Consider the following 26,916-nt stretch of genomic DNA (forward strand, 5'->3'; position numbering starts at 1 on the left):
AGGCTGTATTCGGAGAAAGGCAGATTCCCTATGACATTTGGGAGCTGAGCAGAGATGACTTCAGTTTGACTTCAAGATCAAAAATAAATGAAAGTTTAACTATTTTATTGGTGACCAAAGGACTGCTGTTGTGAAGTGAAACATTAACAACGGGGTGAGAACAAGCCAGGATTGCTCAACGAGGTTCATCTTCAGGCACAACAGAGCTGCGGTCATCCAATGCGCAGGAAGCAGCAGGCATGGCAGAGGAGGACGGCATGCTGCAGGCTGCAAAGGAAGCCCAAACTGGTGAGAGAATTTTTTAAAGATTTCTTCTTGCTAATCATAGAAGAAACTGAAGGCAAAAAGGCCCCAGGAGGGATGAGAACTTTCTCTGATTGTTACAGGTTGACTAGTGACCAGATGACAGGCTCTTAAATACAGATTAGGTGCTTGCTATCGTTAGTGGTATTAATCTAAATACCTTTACAATTTTGTGTCTATAAGGGCTGGTGAATAGAGCAGAGATGCAGGTCTGAAGGCTTCCGACATATTTTCCTGGTTGTTCAAATGATTTGATACATCATTTTCTTAAATTACTTTGAAGTTTGAGAGAAGCCTGAAGGCAAAGGAAACCAGTCTTCATCCGTCTAAATCAGTTAAGGCATGCTCTTTCCTGTAATCAAAGAATTGGAGAAGAGAAGCCAGAAGAGACCTGGAGAGGTTATCTTGTCCATCCAGGGCCAGGTCATTAAGCCAAAAGTGTTGCTGGCACACATTCATCTAGCTTCTTATAACTTTATCTTGGAAAGAGAGAAAGAGGAGAGAAACACAGATATGGTAAAAGGGCTATAGAAGTACGGCCAGTGTATATGAATTCAAAATAAGACTCATTATTAAGAGACCAGTGTGGCTGAGCTGAAAATCAAGAAGGGATTGTACCACAAGATGAATGTAGATAAAAATGAAGAGATCAGTTGAGTATAAACAGATTAATGTGCACAGTACTGCAGCAGGAAGCAGTGGGAATCTGAGGACTGTACATGCAAAGGGAAAATGCAGATTGTCTTCCTGTGAATTTGGGAACAGAAAAAGTTAAATGATGAACTGAAAGTCATAGAAAAATGTATTCATGGAAACTTCTGGCCATGCAAGGCATCTGGTAGCTGAATATTTCATTTAAGCATGAATCATCTTGCAGATTCCCCACTTGCATAAAGGATACCTCAGAAAAGAGGAAATTTTACAGAAAGCAGTCCTTGCTTTCGTGCTTGCCAGTTGAAGTTGTTTAGCACATGATTTTCATAGAAATTCAGGAAGGCACCTCATCCATCTGCCTGCTCTGGGACAGGACCCGATGTTTAGCCAGTCCTTAATACGTTCTTATATAACAGAGATTGGGGATTGCCTGAACCCTGCAGTCCCAGCCACGCCAGCTCTGTTCCACTGCTCACCTGTCCTTGCAGGAAGGAAATTTGGACAAAAGCAGTCCCGAATCTTCTTTACTGAAAATAAAGTCAGTTATTTTTCTCATCTTATCCTCGATGAAAATGGAGAATAGTCAGTCTCTGTGGCTACTTTTCCTGTCAATGGGTAGGGGTAGCATTTGGTAGTTGTCTTCCCTGAATTTCATCTTTTTCATTCCAGAGTTGCAAAGTGGTTTCTCCCATTTAGCAACATCATTTTGAGTTCATACCCTGTTCTCCCACAGGCTTGCTCCATCCTGGTTTCGGACACAAACGTGAGCAGCACGCTGGCTGTGCTGCTGTTCTCTTTGCTCATGGAAAAGCTGAGGACCTTCGTGTTTCATGTCCTCCTAATCTGATGGAAAATCATTGATAGCTGCTCTGAGAGGGATTTACCAGTTGCCCACTATATGGGTATTTCATCTGGACCCTCTTTTCTTTGTGAGACATTAGAGACACTAGAGTTAGGATATATCACATCCGCAGCTGCTCTAGCTGTTACACCACTTACCCTGTCACCAAAGAATAAAACAGTCTGGTTTGAGAGCATTTTTTCCAATCCAGAATGGCTGTTTTGTAATCCTTATTCTCCTAATCCTTATTCTCCTTTTGGTGCTTAGAAGGGATTATCCTATCAAGTATCTCTCTGGCTATGGAGGAACATGACTGGGTTGTCCTAACCTGCCTTTTTAAAGGCAGTGGTGATGCTTGTCCTGCTTCTGCCCTTCACAAGAGAAGTGGGTCAAAAACTACATTCAGCACTTGAAGGTGAACTTCATCAGGCTCTAATAATTTGAGCACATTTGAGGTATCCAAATATTCTTTAAGTGGTTTTTGTCTCATTTCACCCATATTCCTACTGGTACATTTTAATGGTGTTATGTATCTTGTTGCAATTTAGTTTTTTTAGTGAAGACAAACAAAAAGGACACAACTTTTCTGGCTTCTGTGGATGAGCTTTTGTTTGCTCGTTTTCTAGTTTAAATAACAGACTTTCATTTTCCTTCCTCTTTCTCCATGCATTTCTAACACCTTTTCTGATTGCCTTTTGTGTCCCCCTGCTAGCTGTAATTCATTTTGTGCCTTAGCTTTGCAGCCTCTGTTGCTCCATGCTTGATCTGTTTGTTTATACTTGTCTTCAGAAATGCCATCTTATTTCCATTTGTGGTACAATTCCTTCCTGATATTCAGCCCAGCTGCACAGGTCTCCTTCTATTGAGTCTTATTCTGAATTCATTTGTATCTGAGGTGCTTGCAGATTTATTCTCTTTAACTTGTTCTTGCTGTTTGCCGTGAGTTACCATTTATTACCAGACATTTGAATTCCTTTTCTCCCTTTCAGTCTCAGAAAAGCTTCTGGCAGCTAATGGACTAAACTTCTCTGCAGTGTACTTGACAAGTAGTATGTTAGTCCCACCAACTGATACGTTTTTTCATGCTAGTATTTAAAAAAAAAAAGAAAATTGGTTTGTGATGCACATGGCTGTGTACACACACAGGAAATATAGCTGCAGGATGCTGAAAATATTAAGGCATCACATTGCAGCAGTGTGGGAGACCTGCACAAGGGATGGTGAAGCCTTTTCTGTCTTCCTTTTGTATTACTCCTTTAATAACTTTGCTGCTGTGTTTGCTCTGCTCACCTGCTCAAGGCAGAATGCAACAGGCTTCTACCGGGAGCTGTCTAGAGATACTTAGGGCAGTAAGAGATACCATCAGAGGGCTCAGAAATATTTCTGCTGCCTTGAACACAGGGTCAGACTTGCAGGACTCAAGACTACATGCTAATCTGGTGCGCAGCAGACGGGACCAATGTGCACAAGTCTGTTCCTTGCACTGCCCCCAAAGTTGGGTTGGCTTTTGAGTCACTCTTGCCCATGAAATGGGCTTAACAAGCCTGAGCTCCCTGGAGGCTGTTCATGGCACCTGAGAAGTGTGACCCAGGTGAAAAGCAAGGTTGCGTGGGTGTGCAAATCACTGGGAGGGCTGAAGATGAGGAGCTGGTCTGTGGCAGTACAGAGGGGGTGCCAAACTGTTGCTTTGCCGCTTCTGTAGAAGAAAAAGGGAATAAGAAAAGGGTAGACCTTCCTGGCCTCATCTGAAGTTTGGGCTGTTGGCCCCATCTTTAGCTGCTCAGGTAGCAGGAGTGAAATGGGTTCCTTGGGGATCTTCAGCAGAAGCAAAGTCAGTGCACATGGGGGAATGTGGGGAGTGATTATGCTTCCTCTGTGTGCTCTGTCACATCCGAGTCCCTTATCTAAGTGGTCTCCATGTTTTGTTAGCAATAACTGAAGCCAAATTAAGGATCTGTGGTGTAAGCAAAGGTCTCTTTTCTGGTTTGTCGAATGCAAACTTGGTCCTTGTGATACCCAAGCACTAGCAGCAACTCTGTACTGGAGCTAGGGATGAGTTTATGGAGACTCCTTGTACCGATTGCAGATTCAGGGTGTGGTCTGCACTTTTGCTGATAGGCGAAGGGAGAAATATTTGGGAAAATTATTTGAACATCTGCCTTTTAAAGAAGCGAAATGTAAGGGGAAGAAAAAACTGCCTGTGCTGAATAGTGCAGAGCCACAGCCACTGAGGATGGTTTATGGGAAGGCTGTGAATTTTGCTCTGTAATTGAAACTGGCACTGGAAGAATACTGATGAAGAGCTCTTCTATTCCTATGGGAAGGGCATGGAATGAGGGACAACAGGGTACCTGCAGGGAGCTGAGCCCACGTAGCTGCAGGGGGAATCCAGGGGCTCCCAGTACAGCATAGGATGCATTTCCCACATAGGGAGCCCCAGGGTGGCCTTTTGGATAATAGGAAGTAGAGACGGGGTTTGGAGCTGCTCCTGGGTACGGGCTGTGCCCTCCAGATTAAACTGTCCCATAGGAAAAGGCAAGGTAGTTCCAGGAAATTGGTGTGGGAATGAACCCTGGGTCACTTCACTCCTGGGATAGCAAAGAAATGATTTAACACAGTGCAGGCGTCCGTGACATCCAGTGTCCGAGGGTTTGGTATGATGAGCATTTTAGTGGTTATGACTTGGGATGGATGTGTGGCTTTTCAGTGGAATGAGATCCCTGCAGAATAAACCTGTCGTTACCACGTCAAGAGGGAATTGCATGCATGCTCTGCTCCTAAATCCGCAGGGTGTAGGGGTATCTGGGACCTGGGATTTTTATTCAGCTCACATCTGTTCAGCATCCAGTGCCGTCCTGGGCTGGTGCACGTACGATAGCTGGGGGCATGCCAAACAAAAGGGAGGTCTGTGCCACGAAGTGCTGACAGCCCCAACCTGTGAATGATTTAGGCTGTGCTCCTTGAACTCTGGAGTTGTCTTTCCTGGTAGCCTCTCCCTCCTCTTTCTGCCCTGGCTGCACAAATGTGCTCAATTAGGGTTAACTCAAACTGAATCAAACTTCATGCCTGAGGTTGGAAATCTTCCCAGTCAACTCACCACAGCCACATAGCATGGTGGGAGACAAGGCAAGAGGGGAGATGAACGCTTTTCAGAGAAATGAATCCAAGGAAACTTTGTTCGCTTTTATTTCTGCAGGAGATGATCCCCCCAAAGGAGATTTCCCTGTTCAGAAAAAATCCCCGGTGAGTGTTACAGCTGGTTTCCTTTTCTTTGCTTTCTGCTCAGCTTGCTCTAAACGTTGCAAGATCTCTCTGTTCTTTCCTCTGTTGTGCTCTGGCTAGAGACAAACACTCTTTCTTGCACAGGGTTGAAATAAGCATTAACAACTCAAGGCAAAAATCCCTCCACTAACCTGATTAAGTTAAGAAAGGGCAGCTTAAAAGGAAAAAATGTACTGTCCGAATGTTTGGGGAAAAGGTTAAGGGTTTTGATTGCTGCCTTTTTCCTGAACACTACTTTCCTTGTGGGAAAGGACTTACTTCTCTGAAGTGAAGGGGGATGTTGTGTGTGGGAGGGAGGGAGCTGACCTGTGCATTTGCTTAGTTTGATGAAACCTAGCAGGGAAGGGTCCGCAGATGCTGCAAAGCAGAAGGAAGGACAGGGATTGAGCACAGGCCGCTGATGTGTGTTACAGAGCCCAACTGTAGTGCCAGAGCCTCAGGTTTACATCTTTGGCTCTGATTTAAAGCCAGATTCAGGTGAATATTTTGTTGTCTTGCAGCTTTGATGTTTGTGCAGATTTTCAGGCTAATTCTGGTTGAGTGCTTGACCCTAAAAACTGTACGCTGTGTCGACTTCAGGGAGAACAGGGTTTGTATTGCACCTGCTTTGACTTGCAGGACAATATGGTAATACTTGCTCTTAAAGCTCACAGTCATGTCATTAGCAAGCATTAACTTGCAATTTTAAGTACTGTGCAGACATTAACTATTGGATATCCAGAACTCCTGTGAAATATTAATCTTAGTCCCATTTTGCAGCTAGTGAGCAAGAAGGAGAGATGAAAACAAATGTCTCCTGTAGCTGGCACTTTAAATGCCCTTTCTTTTTTCCAAAGACACAGACTATCAACATCCGCAGTATCTTTAAGAGCTCCATAATCCCGCAGATCCCAGGCTTACAGTGGTGGCTAAGCACAGCAGACTATCTGTGTGCTCATGAATCCAGGCTTAGCCTCTTTGCTTTTGCTGGTGCTCTCTGCTGAGCAAGGTCTTCCTTTGCGAAAGCAAGCAAGCTGCATCTGGCTCTCCACATGGATGAAAGCTGCCCACTTTTGGATGTCCAGGCAGGCCACAGGCAGGTCAGTGATACAGCGGAGAGAATACAGGAAGGTTTCTGTGTGTGCCGATGCCATCTCATGACGTACAAGCCAGTTGGAAGTACCCCTGCTTGTAAGTCGTTGCTCTGTGTTTGTAAACACTTACTCGGGGTCCTGGCTCAGGCACTTGGGGAGGTTTAGCTGGGAAGTCACTGCCTCCCACTCTCCTTTCCCTGCTTGGTCCTGCTTATCTATAGGAGGTGCCCATCCCAGAGCAGGAGTGGCTGCAATGGGTCACTGCCAGGTTTTCTGTCACTGCAGGTCGCAGCGTGGCATGTGATACCTTAAACCACTGCAGCTAAATCCAGCAGGGTTTGTGCATAGGGTGTGGAGGGGTGAGTTCAGGCAGCAGGGTTCCCAACGCCTGTCCATCTGGGTTTGAACAGGCACACTCTGCATGTCCATCAAATGTTATTAAATCTCATGAGCACTGATAGCGAGGTATGTGAAAGAGAGGAAGAAAAATATCCCTGTTATGCAATTTTACTTCCAAGTTCAGAAAATATCTCCAAGCACCCACTGGAAACATAATTTGCCTCTTACGGCTTTTCTTCTTTACTATGAAAAACTTGTTGCAGAAAGGTATTCTGTGTGTGCATATGTCTGTGTGTTTGTGCATTTACAGCTTAATATGCCACCATTTTTAGGCTAGTCTAAAAGCAGGAGGCCCCAGTGCAGTTTCCAAGGGAGCCTGCTCTGTCTTACAAGCCATATGCTGAGCATGATGGCTTCAGAGTAAATAATAAATGAAATGGATAATTACATATTTACTCTAGTAAAGCAAAGACGCCAAGGATTTCTTAATAAAAAGGCAGCCCATAAATAGCGAGAGAAAAATATATATAAAAAAGGACAAAAATATTTGTCTTTAGAGATACTGGTTTAAGTAATGGAAAGCATTTTTTGTTTTGTGGTTGGTGGGGGGGGGGTTTTGTTTGTGGTTGTTTTTTTTTTTTCCCCCGGACAGCCAGTCTCTTTTGTTGCTCTTGTATAATGTTGAGCAAGACAGCATCATTAAGCTAGACTCTTCTAAACTAGATGCCATTGCTTTGGGAATTCAAATAATCTCAGGTCTCTTGGTGGTGAAATAAACCTGAATAAACACATCTATTACCTGAATAAACACATCTATTTTGGTATCTGTATTTGCATTTGGGACTCTGGGAAGAAACACAGTGTTGTGGTTTAACCCCAGCTGGCAACTAAGCCCCACCCAACCGCTTGCTCACTCCCCTCTGCTGGTATGGGGGAGAGAATTGGAAGAGTAAAAGTGAGAAAACTCATGGGTTGAGATAAAGACAGTTTAATAGGGAAAGAAAAAGCTGCGCACACGAGCAAAGTGAAACAAGGAATTCATTCGCTACTTCCCATGGGCAGGCAGGTGTTCAGCCATCTCCAGGAAAGCAGGGCTCCATCACATAACAGTTACTTGGGAAGACAAACGCCATCACTCCCAATGTCCCCCCCCATCCTTCTTCCCCAGCTTTATATGCTGAGCATGATGTCATATGGTGTGGAATGTCCATAAGAAGCAGAAAAGGCCTTGACTCTTTGTAAGCACTGCTCAGCAATAACAAAAGCATCCCTGTATTATCAGCGCTGTTTTCAGCACAAATCCAAAACATAGCCCCATACTGGCTACTATAAAGAAAATTAACTCTATTCCAGCCAAAACCGGCATATACAGGAATTCATTATTTCTGACACGAGGCACAGAAATGCATGTGAAGAGTCATCTCACTTCGCTGACCCGTACCACAGCTGTTTAAAATGATAAATATAAATGCAGCTGTTAATATCACAGTGCCCCCCATCCCTCACCGAGTACATGGCCAGACCCTCTAATGTGCAGAGGCTGGGCAGTGCTGTGAAAACTTGCTCTCCTTCTTGTGAGGCAGTGGAGCTAAGCAGCTGGTAGCTGCTTAGCTTGGATTGCAGTGGGGTAGCAAGAGGGATGGAAGCCTGCATAAGGTCATGCCAGTACTCCTCTGTTTAAATGCCTTGTAGTTCACTTGGAAACTGCTGATTTTAGCTGGAGTAAAGTCAGATTCAGTGAAAGAGTGGCCACGCTCAGACAGGTTTGACAGTCCCATCGCTGTTTTGTTTAGTTTTGATTAATAAATTGAATTATCCATAGCTATGCCAGCGTTTGTGGAATACGAAATGGATGCCATGCCTGAGGGAGCGCTGGACACGGGGCTGACGCTCTGCTTCAGTGAACACAGTGGCACAGTTCGGTGCAAGTGAGGTGCAGAGATTGAGGGCAGTTGTCACACGGCAGGGAGCAGCTTCACGCAGAAGCAGACAACAGCTCCCTGGGGTCTACCAACTGCTGAGGCAAGGTCTGGTACTAGGAAAGGGAGCAGTTTGGGGGCAGGGTGGTAGCTTTATGTGAAGTGTAGGAGAAAAGGCATCCAAAGCTGTTTTTGCATCTCAGTGGGTTTTTGCATTGCAGCGGAGAGGTGGTAGGACCCTTTCACTGGAGTTCCTGGAGCTACGACCATGGTGGGCTGCTGACACCCCACAAATCCCCATGGCGGTCCTTACTGGGCCCATGTCGGCCAGGCTGATTCACTGAGGACCCTTAACCAAAGCAGGATAGGTGTGGGTCCCCCTCCTTCCTTTGAGTCCAACCCACAGGCCAATCAAGCAGCAGTGGGCACCTGGTTTTTGCACTGGACTCCTCTACACCACCCAGGCACTGTGGGGATATGTGGCTGGGGTGAAGGCTTTCACAGAACTGATACATTCTCATTTGTCTCCTACAGAAGCTCTGTGGCTCCAACTACCCCCTAAGCATTGCTTTCATCGTGGTGAACGAGTTCTGTGAGCGCTTCTCCTACTATGGCATGAAAGGTATGTGGCGTGCGTCTGGGAGTGACTTTCCCTTTCCTGTCCTTGGGTTTCTATACATGCTGGCCTGGTGTTCCAGGGCTGTGCATGATCTCAGCTGTCTTTCAAAGTAATTTACTTAAGGTATTTCGGGATGCAGGTATGAACAGTGTGCCCTAACATTGATGCTACACCTGCTCTGAGCAAAAGCTGGGGCTAGAGAGCTCCAAATGTACCTTCCAGTCTAAATTTTTACATGATTCTCTGTCTCAAATCTGGTTTACCAGTGTGTGACGTCTTTCATAGTTGTGCACAATCAGCGTATTTGGGAATTGAATCATACAGGCACCTAATCTGCAAATAGAAAACGTGCATAAATGGAACTACAGGTTAGGGTAAGATAAGCTAGAAAATATATTTTCCAGGTAAACATAAATGTTTATGAGCAAAGAACGCCTGATACTCATATATCGCATTTCAGCTTTTCCTGTGTCAGGGATTATGAGGAACAGGTCTGAAAGCACAGATCTTTCCACATAGCTCATAGCTGCTAGACAAATCAGTGATTTTCTTGCACTGTGATGTAGTTTCCTGCTTACCTGCAGAGATACACATTAATTATCTGATGTGATTTGCTTGTTTCCTTTTAGCTGTCCTGACGCTATATTTCTTAAGCTTCTTCCACTGGGATGAGAATCTCTCCACTGCTGTGTACCATGCCTTTTCTGCACTCTGTTATTTCACACCTGTCATTGGAGCCATCATGGCAGACTCATGGCTGGGGAAATACAAGTAAGTGAAGACATCTCTCTAATTCAGACAGCATACATCTACACCATGCAGCCTGTGCAAGGGCAGTGCTCTGTGTGCTCCCAGTTTTGAGCTAGCTCAGAGTGCAGCAAAGACACACTTGCAAAGGTCAGCTCCTCTCTGTTAACGGATGAACAGCTGATCTGTTTGCTCGTGCTGTTCTGTGCTCCTCTTTCACCCAGGGGCTAATAGGCAACAAAGTTGGAACAAATTAAATGTCACAAGCACACTTTTTCCTACCCACCTTGACAAAGCTGAGAGGTAGGGTGATTAACCCTCAGCTTGCCTAGATCTGCTTCTGAGAAGGATTCAAAGATGGTGAGGAAGCGGTGTCATCCTCTAGATCTCACAGTTTCAGATGAAATATCACTACTATACTATACTTATGCTTTCACAGCATAGGGAATGTGCGAGCACATCCACTTTTATGCCAGAGAAACCTGGGTTCACTCAAATCATCTCCCTCAGCACATAACCAGGTAAACTCTCCCTGAGTAAGTTAGACAGTCTTCCCTTCCACTGCTAAGTTGTGGGGCCATCATCTGGTCCAGAGTGGTGGTGAGCAGCTGGATATAGAACTTTCTTTGCTTGACACTGTTTGTTCATTCTCTGAGGAGTCTTGGCTGTCAGAGTGATGAAGTGCAGCTGAACCCTCTAGGACTCTCTAGGACTAATCACATGTGGCAGAAGAGTCTCAACAGGAAAAAAAAACAGCTGCCATATGCCTTTCCAGCAGAAAGTTCTTAAGGAGATATCAGTGTTCTTTCTTTGTGCTCAATTTTAGTCATTCTCTGGTCCCTTTGAATTAAAAAAAATAACAGTGAGGGTTTATTAACTTCATTATTTAAGGTTCATTGGTATTTGAGGATATCTATCTTGCAGCATGATGTTGTGAGAAGGTAAATCCTTATGCAGACTTCTGTGCATTAGGCAAGAGACTTTCCCTGGAGTAATCCCTATGACTTAATGGGAGGTGGTTTTTGCTGTAGTAGCTGGACCTTGGCCAACACCGAGGACAGGATAACAGATTAGAGGGGCTTTTAGGAATGATCTGATGTGGCTCTAAATTAGCTGTTGCAGCCAGGGTTTGGATGTGTCGAGGACCACTTCCATGCTCAAAGCTCATAGGGCTTCTTCTAGTGCCTCTGTCCTAACAAGTCCTTCCATTCCCTCTGTGTGTGTAGTCTGCACTTAAATACGTAGACATCTCTTAATCCTGAAGGTGATGAAGGAATAGAATATACTCAAGAGCCTGAGCCTCCTAGTCAGATTTCTTCTTCTCCCTCACCAAGACTTGGGAGGCAGATAGATGAGCGCAGTCCTTCAGAGGTACTTGGGATCTAAAACAGATTTGTAATGGGGAAACCACACTCCTAATTCAGATGTGTTAGTCAGGTGGGTTGAATGTGGGCAACAGTCCCTATAGATGCCTTCCAGTGAAGGGATTCACTTAGGTGCATGCTACAAAATGCCAGTTATTAGTAATCTGGAAATTGAGTTGGACCAGAACGGTACTCTATTTGCAGCCTTCCATGCATGACAAGACTGGAGCATTTCTAGTTTATTCTGCTCAGCAACCTCTGCAAAGAAAGAGTCTATCCCTCCTTAATCTGAACCCATTTGCCTATCTGTTTCTTCTAGTGCACTCAGTGTTGACATGAAAGAGTTATAGCTGCCTGCTATACCAGTGGTATGAACAAACCAGTTCCTTGTGTGTCTGCCAAGTAGACCTGCCGTATCAGGAAGCACAGCCACACTCTATTTGTGGATTGTACATCACCCGGCACCTTCAGTCATTGCTGTTTGCTTTCCTCACAGGACAATCATCTACCTCTCCATTGTGTATGTGGTTGGCCATCTGATAAAGTCCATCGGTGCAATTCCATCCCTAGGCAACCAGGCGGTTCATGTGTAAGTAGCTGTTGAAGCCTCAGTGCTGTAGTAGGTTGCAATGGTAGTTGGTTTACCCAGGACTGTAATTTGTTTCACCTCCATCAGGCCAGCAGTTTGGGGTCTATGCATGGGTTGCTTTTATCAGGGAAGGGTTTGGGATGTCTGAGTAAGAGCAGAAGGGCAGATCTAGAGTGTGAATGCACCAGAAGGAGTTGAAAACCACCACAGAGACTAAGCTCTCTGACATAGGCACCTCTGATCACCCCTCTGCTATACCATGCTACTGGAGTTTGGTCTCCTCCATCCAATTGCCTGCACCAGGCTCATTCCTCCCTCATTTCCTCATCAGCATAGCTGCCCAGCTCAGCAAGGTCCCCCTGCGTGCATGGGAACACAAAACTGAAGATACATTTTCTGATGTGACAGAGGAAGAGTCTGTCTCTTCCATAGGGTACAACCCTTCTTGCCCTCTAGATTCTGAACTGATAGGCTTGTCAGAGTAGTTCCCCAGCTGGTGTCTCTGAAACCACCAAGCTGTTTTTGCCTAGGTGGTCACAGCTCTAAAAATCTGCACATGCAGGCAGGAGCACATCTCACTTACAGAACAGTTTCCTTTTGTCCCAGACCTGGCCAGTCCTGACACTCCTGTTCCCTACAGCAGTAATCTGTCGGGCCAACAATGGTATTGTGAGGAGCACTGGGAAGTAGAAAGCACCCAAGAATGAGCCTAATTCAAACAGTTTGTCTGCACTTACCCAGGCTGGAACGCTACAGGAAAAGGCGCTTTTTTTTTCTTTTTTTTTTTTTCTTCTTCTCAATTGATCTCTGCAATCTTTTGTTCTCATATGAATGAAGAATAATGCCACAGATCTTTGATCTCTAGTATGTCCATTGGGCCTCAGAACAGCAAGAAACTGGCAAAACCAGTTTGGTTAATTGACTGGTACTGAATGCAGAAATGAGGGTAATTAATTTGTTTTTCACACTTAGCTGGCTCATCATCACTACCCATGTGCAAAAGACAATGATACCAGAGGAATCATGGTTGGGTGGCACTAAAATGCTCTCATAAGCACTGGAAAGGTTCTGCAATGGTGATATTTTTGTTCTTGCATGAAGGATCCTGTCTATGGTTGGTCTGTTTTTGATCGCCCTTGGAACGGGAGGTATCAAGCCCTGTGTCTCTGCATTTGGTGGGGACCAGTTTGAAGAGAAACATGTAAGATTTCTTTTCTTTCCTAAAATCTGCAGTGTCCACTTACTTTATGAGGATGTTTATGTGATCAAATCCTGTTGTACTAGAATAAGGGCCAGTTCGCTAGGAAAAGATGTAGTAAGATGTCAGGTAGGATGGTTTGCATAAGACTTGAGAGAATCTGGATGCTTCAGGAAGGGAAAATGACAGCAGAACAGGACTGATATTGGGAAAGATAGGTCGTAGTTGCATCAAATCATCTAAATGTTAATTGGATGTCAGAGTAGTTGGAAAATCCTGTATCATGTATCATGGAACTGTAGCTATTTCTGAACCAGCTTAACAGGGATGATTATAATGCACTGCAATGGAATACAGCAAATGAAGGAGAAAATTGTATCACCAGCCTATGCTTCCTTGGGAATTTTCCCTTAAATCAGTCACAGTCTGTCTTAGATGTTGTTCAGAAAGAACTGTAGGAAATTCCAGTCTTTTGAAAGTAGTGCTGGTACCAAATCTACCCAGAACGTTTTCTAGATATTCCAGAACAGAAAGTTCTGAAGAGCTGGGAAAATGTTTCTTTTTCAGCTCTGTTTGTGCTCTGCATCCTGTGAATTGTAGTGCAGTTGCTTCGTGTCCTCATTCTCTATCATGAGTGCTTAGCCCCTCACCTGTGCTAATCTCAAACTCCCATTATGCAGCACAGTGGCTCAACCAGGGATAAGGTAGTGCTTAAAGAAGCGAAGCAGGTCAGGAAGTACTAATCCCCAGGCAAAATGCATAATTTTCAAATTGACCTGAAATTAAACACTTATATTTATGTCAACCTAACACGCAAATAAAAATTTCAGTTTTCTCAATGACAGTATTCAAATCAGCAACTTTTATGCGTGGCATAAGTCCTTGAATATGTAGAAGGCCACTGCTACAAGCAAGAAAATAAGTGTTGGGGTCTGTGATGAGTAGGCTTAAATTCAAGGAGGATTATTTAGGACTGACAGTAGGAAAAATTTTCCAGAAATAAACCTAGAGAAGTACTGGAAAAGATTAGGACCTTTGGGAGATGGAAATTCCCATCAATGGAGGCATTGAAGAAGGACATTAGACTAATGGTCTGTCAGGAAAGGCACTGGTAGAGTTGGATAAGGGATGGCCACTTGGCCTTGGACAAGGTATGGGAGCCCCGTAGGGCAGTTTGCTGTTTGTCTTTTGCAATGCCCCAGCAGCTAGTCAGCATTTAATGAATGAATAATATAGACTAGAATGTTTATTTTAAAATTTTGGGAAGGTTTGTGCTTTCTGCACATGAACTGTGTGATGCTGAAGTGATGAAGCTTATGGTTACTAAGGAGTAACAAAACACAGGGTGTTTCATGGTCAGTTGTTCAAAGCATATCCTTCTGCAGGCATGTCCATCCTGTGCTGCCAGTTGGACCCGGTGCTTTAGAGGATGCTGCAGAAGAGAGAGCAGCAATCATCTGCCTCCCCAGTGGGCACAACTCTGACCAAAAGCAGGCTGGCAGTACAGCACACGCGCTCTGGGAACACGCTGCGTGCATACTAGCATGTGGGCATCCCAGCTTGCAGTGCCAATAGTTGTCCCAAAAGGATTCTAACAGGTGTTACAGCAGCATTTTCAGAAGTGCTACTTCTATGAATATTAATGATTAATAATGTTTATCCAGCATCTTTCAATTACCACCTAATTACAGTATGATAATATGTACCACTTATCTTCAGAGTGTTTTATAGACTTCAGCTAATGAATCTCAGCACCCCAGTCAGGCACATACATATTATTATCCCAAACTTACCACAACAGCTGAGTTACAGAGAAAAACCTGAATTGCCTGTGGTTGTGTGGGCCTGTGCCCATTCTCCAGCATTCAGACTACACCTCTCTAACAAATTTATCAAATACTAAGGCTCAAACATTCACCTGTGTGTTGCCTTCAAGAAAAACTAATTTAGAGAAAGAAAACTGTAAAAAGCCTTGTGATAAGGACAATGCATTCTGCTCTATTCATTCTTTTCAGAATAGAAAGTTTTGTATTTTACCATTTTGAAATGACTTGGCCTTTCAGAAGAAAAAAAGGTTGAATGCTATGTGATAGGAAATTTAAGTCTTCAAAATTGGAATGAGAAGTTTTGATTTTGTAAGGAATGAAAGATTTGGGACCAACCAGAATATTTATGCCCTCCAGAGTGGTGTTTGAGAGGACTTACGTTTTTCATCTTCCACTCCAGGTAGGATGAAATAAGTTTTGAAAATTCCCAAAGAAATGAGGCATTTGATTCTCCCTTAGTTTTCAGGACACCAATAAATTTCAGCTGAGCCCTTAAGTACACAGGCTTAGTTGTTCCATCTGGAAACTAGGGATGTGGTTGTTCTGTATATAAAATGGATAAATAAATTGCCCCTGCTATTCCCACATAGAGACAAATTTATGTTTTGAGGTAAATGCACACCATCGGTCTGCTTTTCTTTTTAAGTACTTTATAAGTGTAATAGTCTTGGATCTGCCACTTTGAGAACAGTACTACTACAAACAGTGATGGAGACTGATTCAGCAGGAGGTCAGATAGGGAAAGTAGATTTAGCTGCAGGAGATTTCCAAGCATCTTTGTCTATGGGATTAGGAGTCCAAGCTAAAAATGCCTGAACAAAATGATATTTATGATATGTTATATGAATGCAAAAGCTGCTGTGCATATTAATTAAAGACCAAAGCTGCTTTCAAACAGTGTGCTATGGTGTTTAAGGTACTAAATAGCTTTCTCTTTGTTTCTTTATTTTCTGGTTGCCAAGGAGATCAGGATTATCATGTACGGTACCTTTTCTCAAATTAGCTAATCCAAATCATGTTGTTAATGTACGTCTGCTCCAAAGATTAAGAAAATAGGGAGGGAATTCTTTTTTCCAATCAGTGTAATTTGCAAGCTGCTGGGTCATTATTTTTGTACTTACTTCTGCTTTTCTCAGACCATTTTTTTATCCAACACTGAAATTTGAAAATGTGTGAGATAAGATGCTCCAAATTCTTTATGCATCACTATTCTCTTCTCTTACCAGCACATTCTTTTTGGTAATTGTTGCTCTAGACTTCACCATGTCGAGAGCTGCATGCTTGAGTTTTTCTCAGCTCTCAGAAATTCTGAGTTGCTCAGATACGAAGGGTTAGAGATATGGCATGAGAATTTGCCTAGAAGAGGGCAGGACTGTGAGGAGTCTACTGCACCACCCATGTCAAGCCATGGCAGGGTTACTCTGGGAGCGGGAGAGATTGCTGAGGCCGCTCATTTCTTTAGATTTACTTATGATGACAAATAACTAGTCACAAAGGTAGGATGAAGAAGAAAATATACTTTTACTAGCTTAGCAGTAGAAAGTTCCAGGTAATCAAAAACACTGGTAATGACAGAAATGGAGTATAAGAGATAGTAAGACCCAGTGCTGTTTGCTATTAACCGTGGGAACATGCCATAGAGATGATTATTATAAGGCTTACGAATCCTTTAATCCAGGATAAATAATTTACAAGTAATGTATGGATTAGATTGCCTGGGACATGCTAGGAAATAAAACTGTGGAAGAGCCAAAAGCTCAAGTTGATGGGGTCTTCATAACTGTGCTGGGGCAAGGCAAAAAGCCCTTAATCCAAGTGAGGAGACCCCCAGACTCCTTGGTGGGTGGCAGTGGGAGGCAATGGGGCTCTCGCCCTCACCTTCCTAGTACCCGCTTCACAAGGGGACGTAACGAAAAGCCCTCCCATGCCCTCCCACCTGCGCACCTTCCCTGCAGTAATCCCCTGTGATAAGAGGCTTCTTGCCACATGAAGTAGCAATATTTCCTGTTGGCTGCACCATCAGTTACAGGAAGTTATGTTACTTTTTTGGGATCCCAGGATTCATTCCTTCAGAGCTGTCCTCTTTTAGCTGCCTGCAATTCTTCACATTTCCTCCTGTTTTCTAACCTTGTGAATATTGTTGTCTCAGGGAGCAGAAGGAAGTAGGACATATTAGAAGGAGAGGGGACAGAACCAGGCCCCTGAGGAGCTTCCTCACACTTAGCTAAAACACTTCGCATTCAAATGATGCTCAGGTCATAGAGATGTGGCTCAAGGTGCCCTAAGGAGCTCTCTGCCAGGCACCAAGCCATGTCCCAAGCAATTTGCCCGCTACTTTTACAGAACCTGGCAAGAGCTGGGAGCAAAGCCTAGGTGTGTACGGAGTATATTAGCTGCCTGGGCTTGGGCTGTCCTTAAATGCTGGTTTCACCAACTCAAGTGTCCCATAGCTGGTGATACAGATGAGCATGGGGTAGGTCAGGTAGCCTGCTCTTCTTCCTCCACTCTGCTGGCCACCCAGGCACAGGGAGAAGGTTTAGCACTGTGTATATGCATGCGACTGTGCATGTGTGTCTCCCCCACAAGCAAGGAGAGACTGCTCTCGGTTGAATGCCCTCACACAGTACTCCTGCAAAAAGGACCAAACTCTGCATCAAGTTCTTGATTCCTTCCAAATTATGAATTATGCAGGAAGAAAGAAGATCAACAGGAATCCTTTGACTGTACAAACTACAATATGTTACAACATAGTTAAATTCTGACCTCTTTCTCTTAGAGTTCATCCCTCCATCAGGCTCTTGAATTTGCTCCCGTAGATTTAATTTACCCTATTAGTTTGAGGTTGACTGGCCTCAGCTTGGTAATCTCCTGTCTGATGGATACCTCTCATTTGCTGGCACTCTCTTATCTATGCTGTCATTACCAGCTCCTCAAAATACACAGGTTTCTTTTTCTATTTCTACACAGGAGAGGAAAAAAAAAAAAGAGTTCAGACATGGGAAGAAATGATGAGCTTATCAAGCCAAATTGGATTGAATTAGGTGACAGAGGATCTGAGTCATGCTACTTGTTCTGAATAAATTAATGGTCTCCCCTCCTTCCAGTCTCACAACACTCTTGAAGCAGTGCTTTTTCCTCTGAAATGCCAAAAAGCCCCAAAGCACTTCTCAAGTAACGTGAGCTGATTTGTGTGAACATTTACCATCACCTGAATGCAAGCTTGTTTGCTTAACATTTTATGCGCTGCATGTCAATATTTACCCAGCCTTCCTAACAAGAGAATTGATAGTGTTCAATTTGCAAGCCCAATGCTGTGCGTTAGCCGTGACTTTGATATTGTCTTCTCTTGTTTTAGACCTCGGAGAGAAGCAAGTTTTTTTCCATCTTCTATTTATCCATTAATGCTGGAAGTTTGATCTCCACGTTTGTAACTCCTGTATTAAGAGGTCAGTGTTGATTTAGAATAAGACAATAAATTAACTGCCCTCTGACTACTCTGCTGTGCATAGTTAGGCTCTTATGACAACTGAATGGCAGAAATTATATTATCTGTGGAGTGGCCAGTGTATTGCATTTACGCCTTGTTAATCCTGCCATAGCAGTGTAACAGATTTATAGTACTAGCAGACAAGTCACAGAAACTATATTCCTGGTTGTATTTCAAAGCCAGCCTGAACTGTAGAATTAAAATAGGAAAGGTGGAAGGACCATATATGGTCCATATATGACCATATATCACCATATATCATCATCTAATCCTCCCCATTGCCAGTGAAGGCTTGCCTGCAGGTAGCCTTTGGATGGGGACTGATCTCTGCTGTCCTGTGCAGGTGTCAGGGCCGAAAAACTTAGCAGGGCTGGTCTCGAAGTCCTGCCTTCTCCCTCCCACAGGGTGCTGCTGACTTCTGGAGGGCTCTGTCCTGGCACCCAGGCGTGTCTGCATGCAAGACTGCAGCCCTGAGCAACTAGCCTCGAAGACAAAGCACAGGCCTATGCCCCATTTAAGACCTACTTTATATTCTAGCCAGCTTGCACAACCCCTTTTAGTCCCTGAGTCTTGCTGCACTTCATTGTATCGCAGCGCCTAGAAGCCAAGGGGATTGGCACACTCTACATACAGACACAGGAGCAGAGCAGCAGGCCGTAGGCGATGGGGATAGGGACAAGGTAGTCTTCACATTTAGTAGCTTTTTTTTTCATTCTGTCCCATGGCCTCCAGGAAGCTTTCTTTGTTCAGAGTCGTTATTTTAACAGGCCGTTCATTTCACAAGGCTGTGTGCAATTGTGCTCGTCTCATATTTACACCATGTATACAGGCAAAGACAAATGCTGTATCTCTTGCTCTTTCTCTCACTGGGGTCCCCAGGCCAGCATTCTTTTGGGAATGGGCTTTTGCTCAATGTAGTCAGTGGGCAGATGAAAATCCAGTCCCCTTCGAACATGAAAACCTGTGCCAATATAGCCTAGCAATAAACTAGTTGCAACATGGAAATGAGGTGGAGAGGATGGGGAAAGAGTAAAATTTTTGCTAAGTGTGAAAACTTTTCTTGGAAAAGCAAGAAATGCAGTTCGTGGACATTTGGCGGAAATGTGGAATATATACTTTTAGGTGGAGGAGTCCAATTCATTTTGCATGTCAAAAGTTCAGTGGGCCCATAATGTTTTGCTGCCAGCTTTGTTGGATTTCAGCTAATTTGCTGAAAATAAGTAAATAAATGCTATGCACGCACACAGCTATGCAGCTGACCGTGGCTGCCCAGGGACAACAAACAGGAACAAGTGGAGGCTTTGGGGGTTGGTTTCCTGTTAACTATGTTGGCTTATTTTAGCCATTTTGTTATTACTCCATGTAAGAATGCAGTAATTTGTAGCCACTGGTATACAAACACAGACCCTGCTGCTGGCTTTCTGTTTGCAGCTGGACTTCTAAATTCACATAGTGTGAGAACGGACCTGGTCCAAGAGGTGCAGGGTTTCAGTGAACCATAGCTCAGATTGATCAAAGCCATGCTGTAACAAACCTGGCTTCCTGATGGGTTATTGCAAGACCTGACATTTGGAGCAGGCTGCCTCTAGTGAGATTGGGAAGGTGGCGAGAAAGGGAACTGGAGTTTTAAGACTAATCCTGTGCTCCCACTTATATAGTAGGGGTATTGGCTTCCACTTTGTACACTGTAGGTCGCTATGAAATCAGAGTCAAGTTTTTAGCTCAATAACTCATGCAGCTGGTACAAATAATGTGGAAACACAGTACTGGTTATTTAGATCTAGGCAAATACAGAAAGGCTTCAGTTTATTTTAAATGTTGCGGGTTTTTTCCAATTACAGTTCCTACTACTTCTTTCTACCTATTTGTCTGCCCCCTCCCTTCTACCATTCTCATCAATATCCCATTATCAGCTGCTTTTGCTGGCAGACACTAACCCTGCTTCCAAATTGTCTTCATCAAGGGAGGACAACTGTTTCAAGCAGATTCAATTCACAGTGTCAAGCACCAGCAAAGAAGATTTAAAGCCAGGGGAAGTGACTGATTTAAGAGAAGCAAATCAAAGGCCCCAGTAACATAAGTCTGACTGTAATGAGGTGCTTTTATTTCTGACTTCTTTTCCAGGGGATGTGAAATGTTTTGGAGAGGATTGTTATGCACTGGCTTTTGGTGTCCCAGCAGCACTGATGGTGTTGGCACTTGGTGAGTAGAAACAATAATGCTTGTAATAGGAGCTACCATTTTTGAGTTCATGGATAGATGAGAAAATGCACAAATTCACTAGCTCTGGATGGATACTGCAATGGGAAACTCAAGGGTTCAAGGTCATCCAAAAATTCCACAGTTGAGAACAGCAAGAAAAATCACTAGTTCACTTAGTGGTGGGCAGACCATGGTTTTACTGCAATCTTTTATCATGATACTGATGAGAGGGTGGTCTAGTGGATGTTTCACAATACAATTGCCTTGCTCTATAAAGCAAAGAGAGGCACCAAAGTGATTCTCTTGATGGCTTGCAGCTTTGCCTAAGAGCAGGCTTGGCCTTTGAACTGCAATTTGAGCAGTCCTCAGAGTTCCCCAGCTTATAGAAGAGCAGCTTAGCATGCCACTTCTAACCTTTCCACAGGCTCTTTGCAGCTTGGGGCCATCTTTAATGGCTCAGACTTTTGCTTCAGATTTTATGTGCCACAGAAATCGCAGAAGGAGCCGAGTGAGATGTTACTTTATTCTGAGCTGTCTTACTTTGATTGGCTGAAGTAATTTGCGCAATTACAGTGGCAACTTATTATTATGTTGCAAAAAAAAGCCCTTATTGTCCAAGTGTCAGGAGGCAGCCGCAATCACCCTGCTTCCTAAAGCTTGCATCTTAGCCCCATTAATGTACTTGTCAAGATTTCTTCTTAAACCCTTAAAAAATACTCAGCAATTTCCACATTCTTACTGTTACTCCTTGGTAGCCAATATAGAAGACACCCCATTAGCTTTAGTTTCACAGTTGCAAGCTGCTGAGGGGAGCAGTCCCCTTATTACGCTGCATTTGAGAGGTTTTGTCACAGCATGGGGTGACTTCTCATTCAGCTTGTTAGCTTAATTGAGAGACCAAGCAATTGTGTGATTTCACCACAGCATCTGTGATTTGAAAAGTTTGTCCCCCAGAGAGTGCGAATGTTGCTCTCTTCTCTCAAACTTCCATCAGAGAGAAGAATCAGGACACTGGAGAAATGTCATCAGGCCACAGCTAATGTTACAGCAATTATTTTCAAAAAAGTGCATGGTCACGGGCCTGAGAAGCTTCTCTTTTCCCCTGTGGCCTGTTCCTATCAGTTTAAGGCAGCACAGGCTCTTCTGTGCACCACTGTGTGATGAATGTTTCTAGCAGAGTAGTAGTTGCCCAGGGGAAAATGGACGTGTAAATATTGCAGTTTCAGTGAGGGCATCAATCGAAATGTGTTTTTAGCTAGTGTCCTGCTGCCAGATTCCACGGCCTGCCTGGCAAAGCAGCTCTGTGTTCTTTTGTAACATGCTAAAATGCTCTTGGAAGTGATATATTTGACTATGTGAGCAGCATGCAGAACTAGAGAAAATACCCTTTCAGCCCTGACTGGCCCTCTCCCCGTGATGATGGAAAGCAAGGATAGATTTAGAGGCAGAATAGAAATCTTATAGAGCAAGATTTTCTGGACTGCTTCAGTTTCTGAAAGATGGGGGAAGATTGATACTATTTAATTCCAAATGCCAAACCTAATGCGGGAACCTCAGTTCCCAAAGGAGTCAATGGCATCGCCAGAAGGTATTTCAGCAAACCTAATGAATCACCTTTTAGAGGCACCAACAGGTCCACAGGGAGATGCTAAAAATTAGGTAGTGCAACTACCCACTCTGGGTGACTTCGGACAAGTGTCTTTCAGTGCGACTCAGCTGAACTGACTTCAGAGGTCTGTCTGACAGTTCTGCAAGTCAAAACTGGATGCGAAGGGTCTTCATAGTCAGAAAAGAGAAATGGTGAGTTCCTTGCGGTGTCCCAGGCCTCCTGTGTTAGGACAGAGGTGCCTGCTTTTCTCCCCTGGCTGTGGACTGACCCAGACAATTGGGTTAGTTTAAAAAGTTGAGGTTGGTTTGTTATATGGATTTCATGCTCAGCTTTTATTGTGCTTCTCCCTGCTAACGTCTTTGGAATTACAATGTGCTCAGAGGCTCTCAAAGAGCAGGACAAATGATACGTAATCAGATAGCCCCGTCTCTGACAGGATTTTGAAGCCTCGGTCCAATATTCTTTGTGCTTTGAGGGAGAAAACAATATCTTAAATTGTATAACCCTTCGTGGAAACCATATATGGAGGTAATTTCTGTTAACACCAGTGTGTGATGCAGTGACCTTTGTGGCAGTTTCCACTGAAATGTGTGTGAGATGCAAGTACACAGAGAGCCCGCATTGGATCTAGATTAATCCTCACACGGTTGCAATAAGTCAGGGCTGATTTCCAACATCAGGTGCAGCAATTCAACGTGGATTGTACTTTAAGTTTAGCCTACAAAAAAGCATAGGAGGGGATTTTCAAATCTTTGATTCCCAGCATGAGTCAGATGTGGAGGTGCCTGTTGTGCCCGAGCAGATCATGAGAAGATGACGGTGACTTCCTAGGGATCACACTGCCTCTTGTAGGATGTTGCATTTTCTTCCATCTGAAGGCATTAAAGGAATCCTGTATATTTATTTTGTTAAAAATGCGATTCTGTAAGCCCCAAGGGCAGAGGATTTCTGTTGAATACAGGGGTGGGAGATCCTTCCCAGAACCCAGTGCAGGACTGAGCCTCAGTCATGTGAATTCCCATTTGGATTATAATATTTTTCAGTTGTGTTCATTGCTGGAAGTGGACTGTACAAAAAAACGCCACCACAAGGGAACATCTTACTGGAAGTGTGCAAATGCATCGGAGTAAGTGTCTGCCATTCTCTCTTTTTCATACATGACTGAGGTTGCAAGTCAGAAAAGTGCAAAGGGAAAGAAAGGGGAGATGACATTTCAAGTTCTTCTATATGCTGCTCCTGGATATCTTGCTGATGAGCTGTAAGGAATAAGAAACACATTTAGGTTCCTAGTTTATTCTTTCAGCACTTCAGTTGTTTTTCCTTAGCTCCATGAACTGTTCAGTTGATGTCAGTAGAACCACTAGTGGCAGATGCTGGTGGAAACTGAACTGAAAGGAAAATTCAGAAACTCGCAGAGTATCAGATATATGACTCAATTTTTTTCAGCTGAATAATTTTACTGAAGTTTATCAGTTCAGCAGACAGTAATAGTACACATTCATATTATGCACATTCAGCATGTTCATGTAGATGCAAGAGACACCTGCTGAAGTTGCATTACAGCCTTATCAATTATTTTTCATAGTGTGTGAGCTGAATATAGTATGTGAAAAAATATTCTTCTTATTAGGTGGATAATGATTCTTTTTCAGGAAGCTGTTGCTAACAGCAGATGTTTTCTTTTTACCTAGGTCAATCCTAGTGACAGATTTACCTTGGGGAAACAGGCCAGATCTTGAAGATAGGATTTCTAAGTAAGGTCTGCCACTCTTTTTGCCAGGGTGGCTGTGTTCAGTGTGTTCACTGACTGGAGCACACAGCATAAACAAACAAGTTACAAATTTGGTGTCACTGATTTCTCCTCCAGTGAGAAACCAACTTGAAAGCTGGTCTAGGAGTGAATGAAGCATGGGCTGCACCAGGAATAGGCAAAGAAAGGTCTACAGAACAAGAAGGGAGTGAGAGTTCTGGTTTTGACATTGCTTTGGTTAACGAGGCATTTCCTCCCCAGCACAGTGGTCAATCCAACAGGTGCTTTTTGGAAGAGAACTGAAGAAATTATGTTTAAAGCTTTATCATGTAGCAGGTTTTAAATCAAGCATGGAACAGTCTTTGGGGGCTAGTGTCAGATTTGTCTTTGAAAGACAAGCCCATGAGGTAGTTCATTCCCACATCATACCTTTAATCAACCAATGTTGCAGAAACTTCCCGGCAGAGAATTGGTCATAAAGCATCCAATCCGAGATCCTGGAAGTGTCCAGCAAAACCCCTGCAATTTTCTGGTGCTGCTTACATTTGGGGACGGGGAGGGCAGCCTTGAGTTGGGAATGTGACTAAGGCAGGTATGCCATGAGGGAGTTACTCACCTCTTTTTGTGCCTAGTTTGCTATTAAAAACCGGCTGAAAAACCGCTCCCGTCAGATTCCAAAGAGAGATCACTGGCTGGACTGGGCATCAGAAAAATACTCGGTAAGTGATGCTCTACCTGGCAGGTTTGGAGGGGAAAGGAGGGAGACAGGCAGACAGACAGGGGAGACAGTAAGACTGGCCTGGCCGCACTGCTCCGCACATGCACCGGTCTCTCATTTGTCCTGTCCCTTCCCACATCTGTACTCTCCTGACCCTTAATGGACAGTTTAGGTGCTGCAATGAAATGCAGAAATGCAAATATGTCCAATATCACGAATATGTGCAATGAATAACTGCCATGCAGAAAGAAATAGGAGCTTGATGTGGCTTGAATCACCTGCTGGCTTTTTACCTCCATCTTACCTTTTTGCCTGTTCCCTTTATAGACACAGCTGATTGGGGAGGTTAAAATGGTGACACGTGTTCTCTTCCTCTTCATACCGCTGCCAATGTTCTGGGCCCTGTTTGATCAGCAGGTACAGTACAGTGCATTGCAGGTCTGCCTGCCGGCCTGGGTTTGCACCCTTGTCCTTCCAGGGTAACACCAAAGCATCCTGGGGACACAGAGCGCCATGCTCCTACCAGGTGTCCAGGGGCTTGCTAAGGCAGTACCCACCATCACTGCTGGCCATCCCTTCGCAGTCCTGCCGGGTGTCTGGCACAGGAGGGTAAGAAGGAAGACTGTGCCCTGCCTACTAGCAGGAGTTACAGGGAAGGGAAGGAATAGATGGGAAATAAGACCTCCAGCACTTGTCGTCTTCTCTGTCCCCATGTTTTCTAGTCCCATAGGACATCTTGAAGTCTTCACAGCTGTCTGTTTTCTCCTTAGGGATCCAGGTGGACTTTGCAAGCCACAAAAATGAATGCTGATTTTGTAAGTACTTAATGTCACCAGAGCTGGTAAGACTAGTAGTAACATCACTGTCTTGCTTTTTAACCAGAGTCTCGCAGTACTAAGAGCATCTGCTTGATGAGTCTGGGTCAGTTGCACTTTTGGTGATGAGAAGTGAGAGGCTCTGTGCAGCCACGTTCAATTCATCGCAATACATCTTGGCAAGGAGCAAGGGCTGGGGAGGCATCAGCAGCCTGCAAGGTCAGGATTGCTGACCTACTGGCAACCAGTCACTCTGTGACCTTGAGCAGGTAGGGTTTCCAGCCTGCTATACCACTGAAGACAGGGAAGTCAGGGAAGGTTCACACAGTCCTTATAAGGTGTAACTAGATCTATTGTAGTTGTATATTTCTGCTCTGGCTTACTTGGTGATACATTAATGAAGTCTCTCAAAACCAGCAGGAATCTTGTGTATAAGGTAGAGATGTGATGAGGATTAATTAGTTAGTAGCCATAAAGTCCTTCAAAGTTGTGAATGGCAAATGGTGCAGGGTGCAGTGGCAGATAAATGTGGATCAGCTATCTGCCTAAAGATGCCACCATACAGGGCTGGTTTCCAGAAATGTATGTTTAAACAGGCCATCTAGATCTTACTTGTGGATGCTCACATCAGAATTTAGGGTTGTAAATGCCCATTTTCCAGTTTAAAATTGACTTAAAGCCCAAAATTTGAGCCCTTTTATGTCACTCCTGTTAAAAATTGGGCTCTCAGCATGTGATACTCATTAGGCTTAATTAATTCAAATGAGGCATGAAAAAGACTACACCTTGGGTAATATTTATCCACCTCAGAAAGACAAAACAGTGAAAGTTCATGCAGTCTTTGTGATGTGTATCTAAAAACTTTGTTTTCTGCTGTTTTGCTCACATGCACTTAGTGATCCATTAGCAGATCTAAGAATCACCAGGTGTCACTTATTAAACTCTTTCTGGTGGAGAAGGACATATTCAGGGCTTTTTTGTCACACCAACTTGGATAGATTTTTGGCTTGTGTTTCAGTCTCATCCGCTCTCCACTGGTGAGTTGTCCCAATTCATGAAGGTGAGAATTAACTGCAACATTGGGGTGATCCCACCATTAGGCTTGTTGGAGTTTATGTTTGTAATATTCCATGCTTCTCCCTTCTGCAGACAAAGGGCTCAGTTAGGAAGTCCGGAGTTAAACAAGGAACGATTTAGCGCGAGATGAAATATTTGCAGGCTTGTTTCCTAATGGCACATTTGTATAGTGTGCACAAAGTATCAGGAGGGGATATTTGCCTGATATTTTTAATTGTAAGACTCCTTTGCTGTGACCAGTGGTTTCCACTCTCCCAGGAGGCAGCTGCCGGCAAAGACAGGCAGCCATTCTAGATTTAGCTCAGGACAAGCCTGGCAGACAGGAGACAAACCCCCACAGCGCTTTCTTGGAAAGATATTATTTCCTTCCTCATTTTCCCCCCTCTTCTCTTCATCTTAATTTCAAATGAAAAGCATTGCATGGAGTTCAGACAAACACCAGCCCCACCTTGGAGACAACTCATCGGTTCCTTTTGGGGACTGGGATCTCTCCGTCCATCCCTG

At 44.0% G+C, this 26,916-nt stretch overlaps 1 protein-coding gene across 1 annotated transcript in view; it reads left to right on the plus strand.

The window, feature by feature from the left end:
* Window positions 1-4,909: 4,909 nt before the first annotated feature.
* The window catches only part of SLC15A2 (solute carrier family 15 member 2), a 39,919-nt gene continuing 17,912 nt past the window's right edge, over window positions 4,910-26,916 (plus strand). Inside the window, exons 1-11 of the mRNA XM_075511773.1 lie at window positions 4,910-5,041; window positions 8,946-9,033; window positions 9,660-9,801; window positions 11,638-11,730; window positions 12,832-12,931; window positions 18,110-18,200; window positions 20,366-20,443; window positions 23,096-23,178; window positions 24,435-24,521; window positions 24,848-24,937; window positions 25,291-25,335. Coding sequence (XP_075367888.1) covers window positions 4,910-5,041; window positions 8,946-9,033; window positions 9,660-9,801; window positions 11,638-11,730; window positions 12,832-12,931; window positions 18,110-18,200; window positions 20,366-20,443; window positions 23,096-23,178; window positions 24,435-24,521; window positions 24,848-24,937; window positions 25,291-25,335 — 1,029 coding nt within the window. The remainder of the gene's footprint in view (window positions 5,042-8,945; window positions 9,034-9,659; window positions 9,802-11,637; window positions 11,731-12,831; window positions 12,932-18,109; window positions 18,201-20,365; window positions 20,444-23,095; window positions 23,179-24,434; window positions 24,522-24,847; window positions 24,938-25,290; window positions 25,336-26,916) is intronic.

Source organism: Mycteria americana, chromosome 9, assembly GCF_035582795.1.
Source record: "Mycteria americana isolate JAX WOST 10 ecotype Jacksonville Zoo and Gardens chromosome 9, USCA_MyAme_1.0, whole genome shotgun sequence".
NCBI classification, from domain to species: Eukaryota; Metazoa; Chordata; class Aves; order Ciconiiformes; family Ciconiidae; genus Mycteria; species Mycteria americana.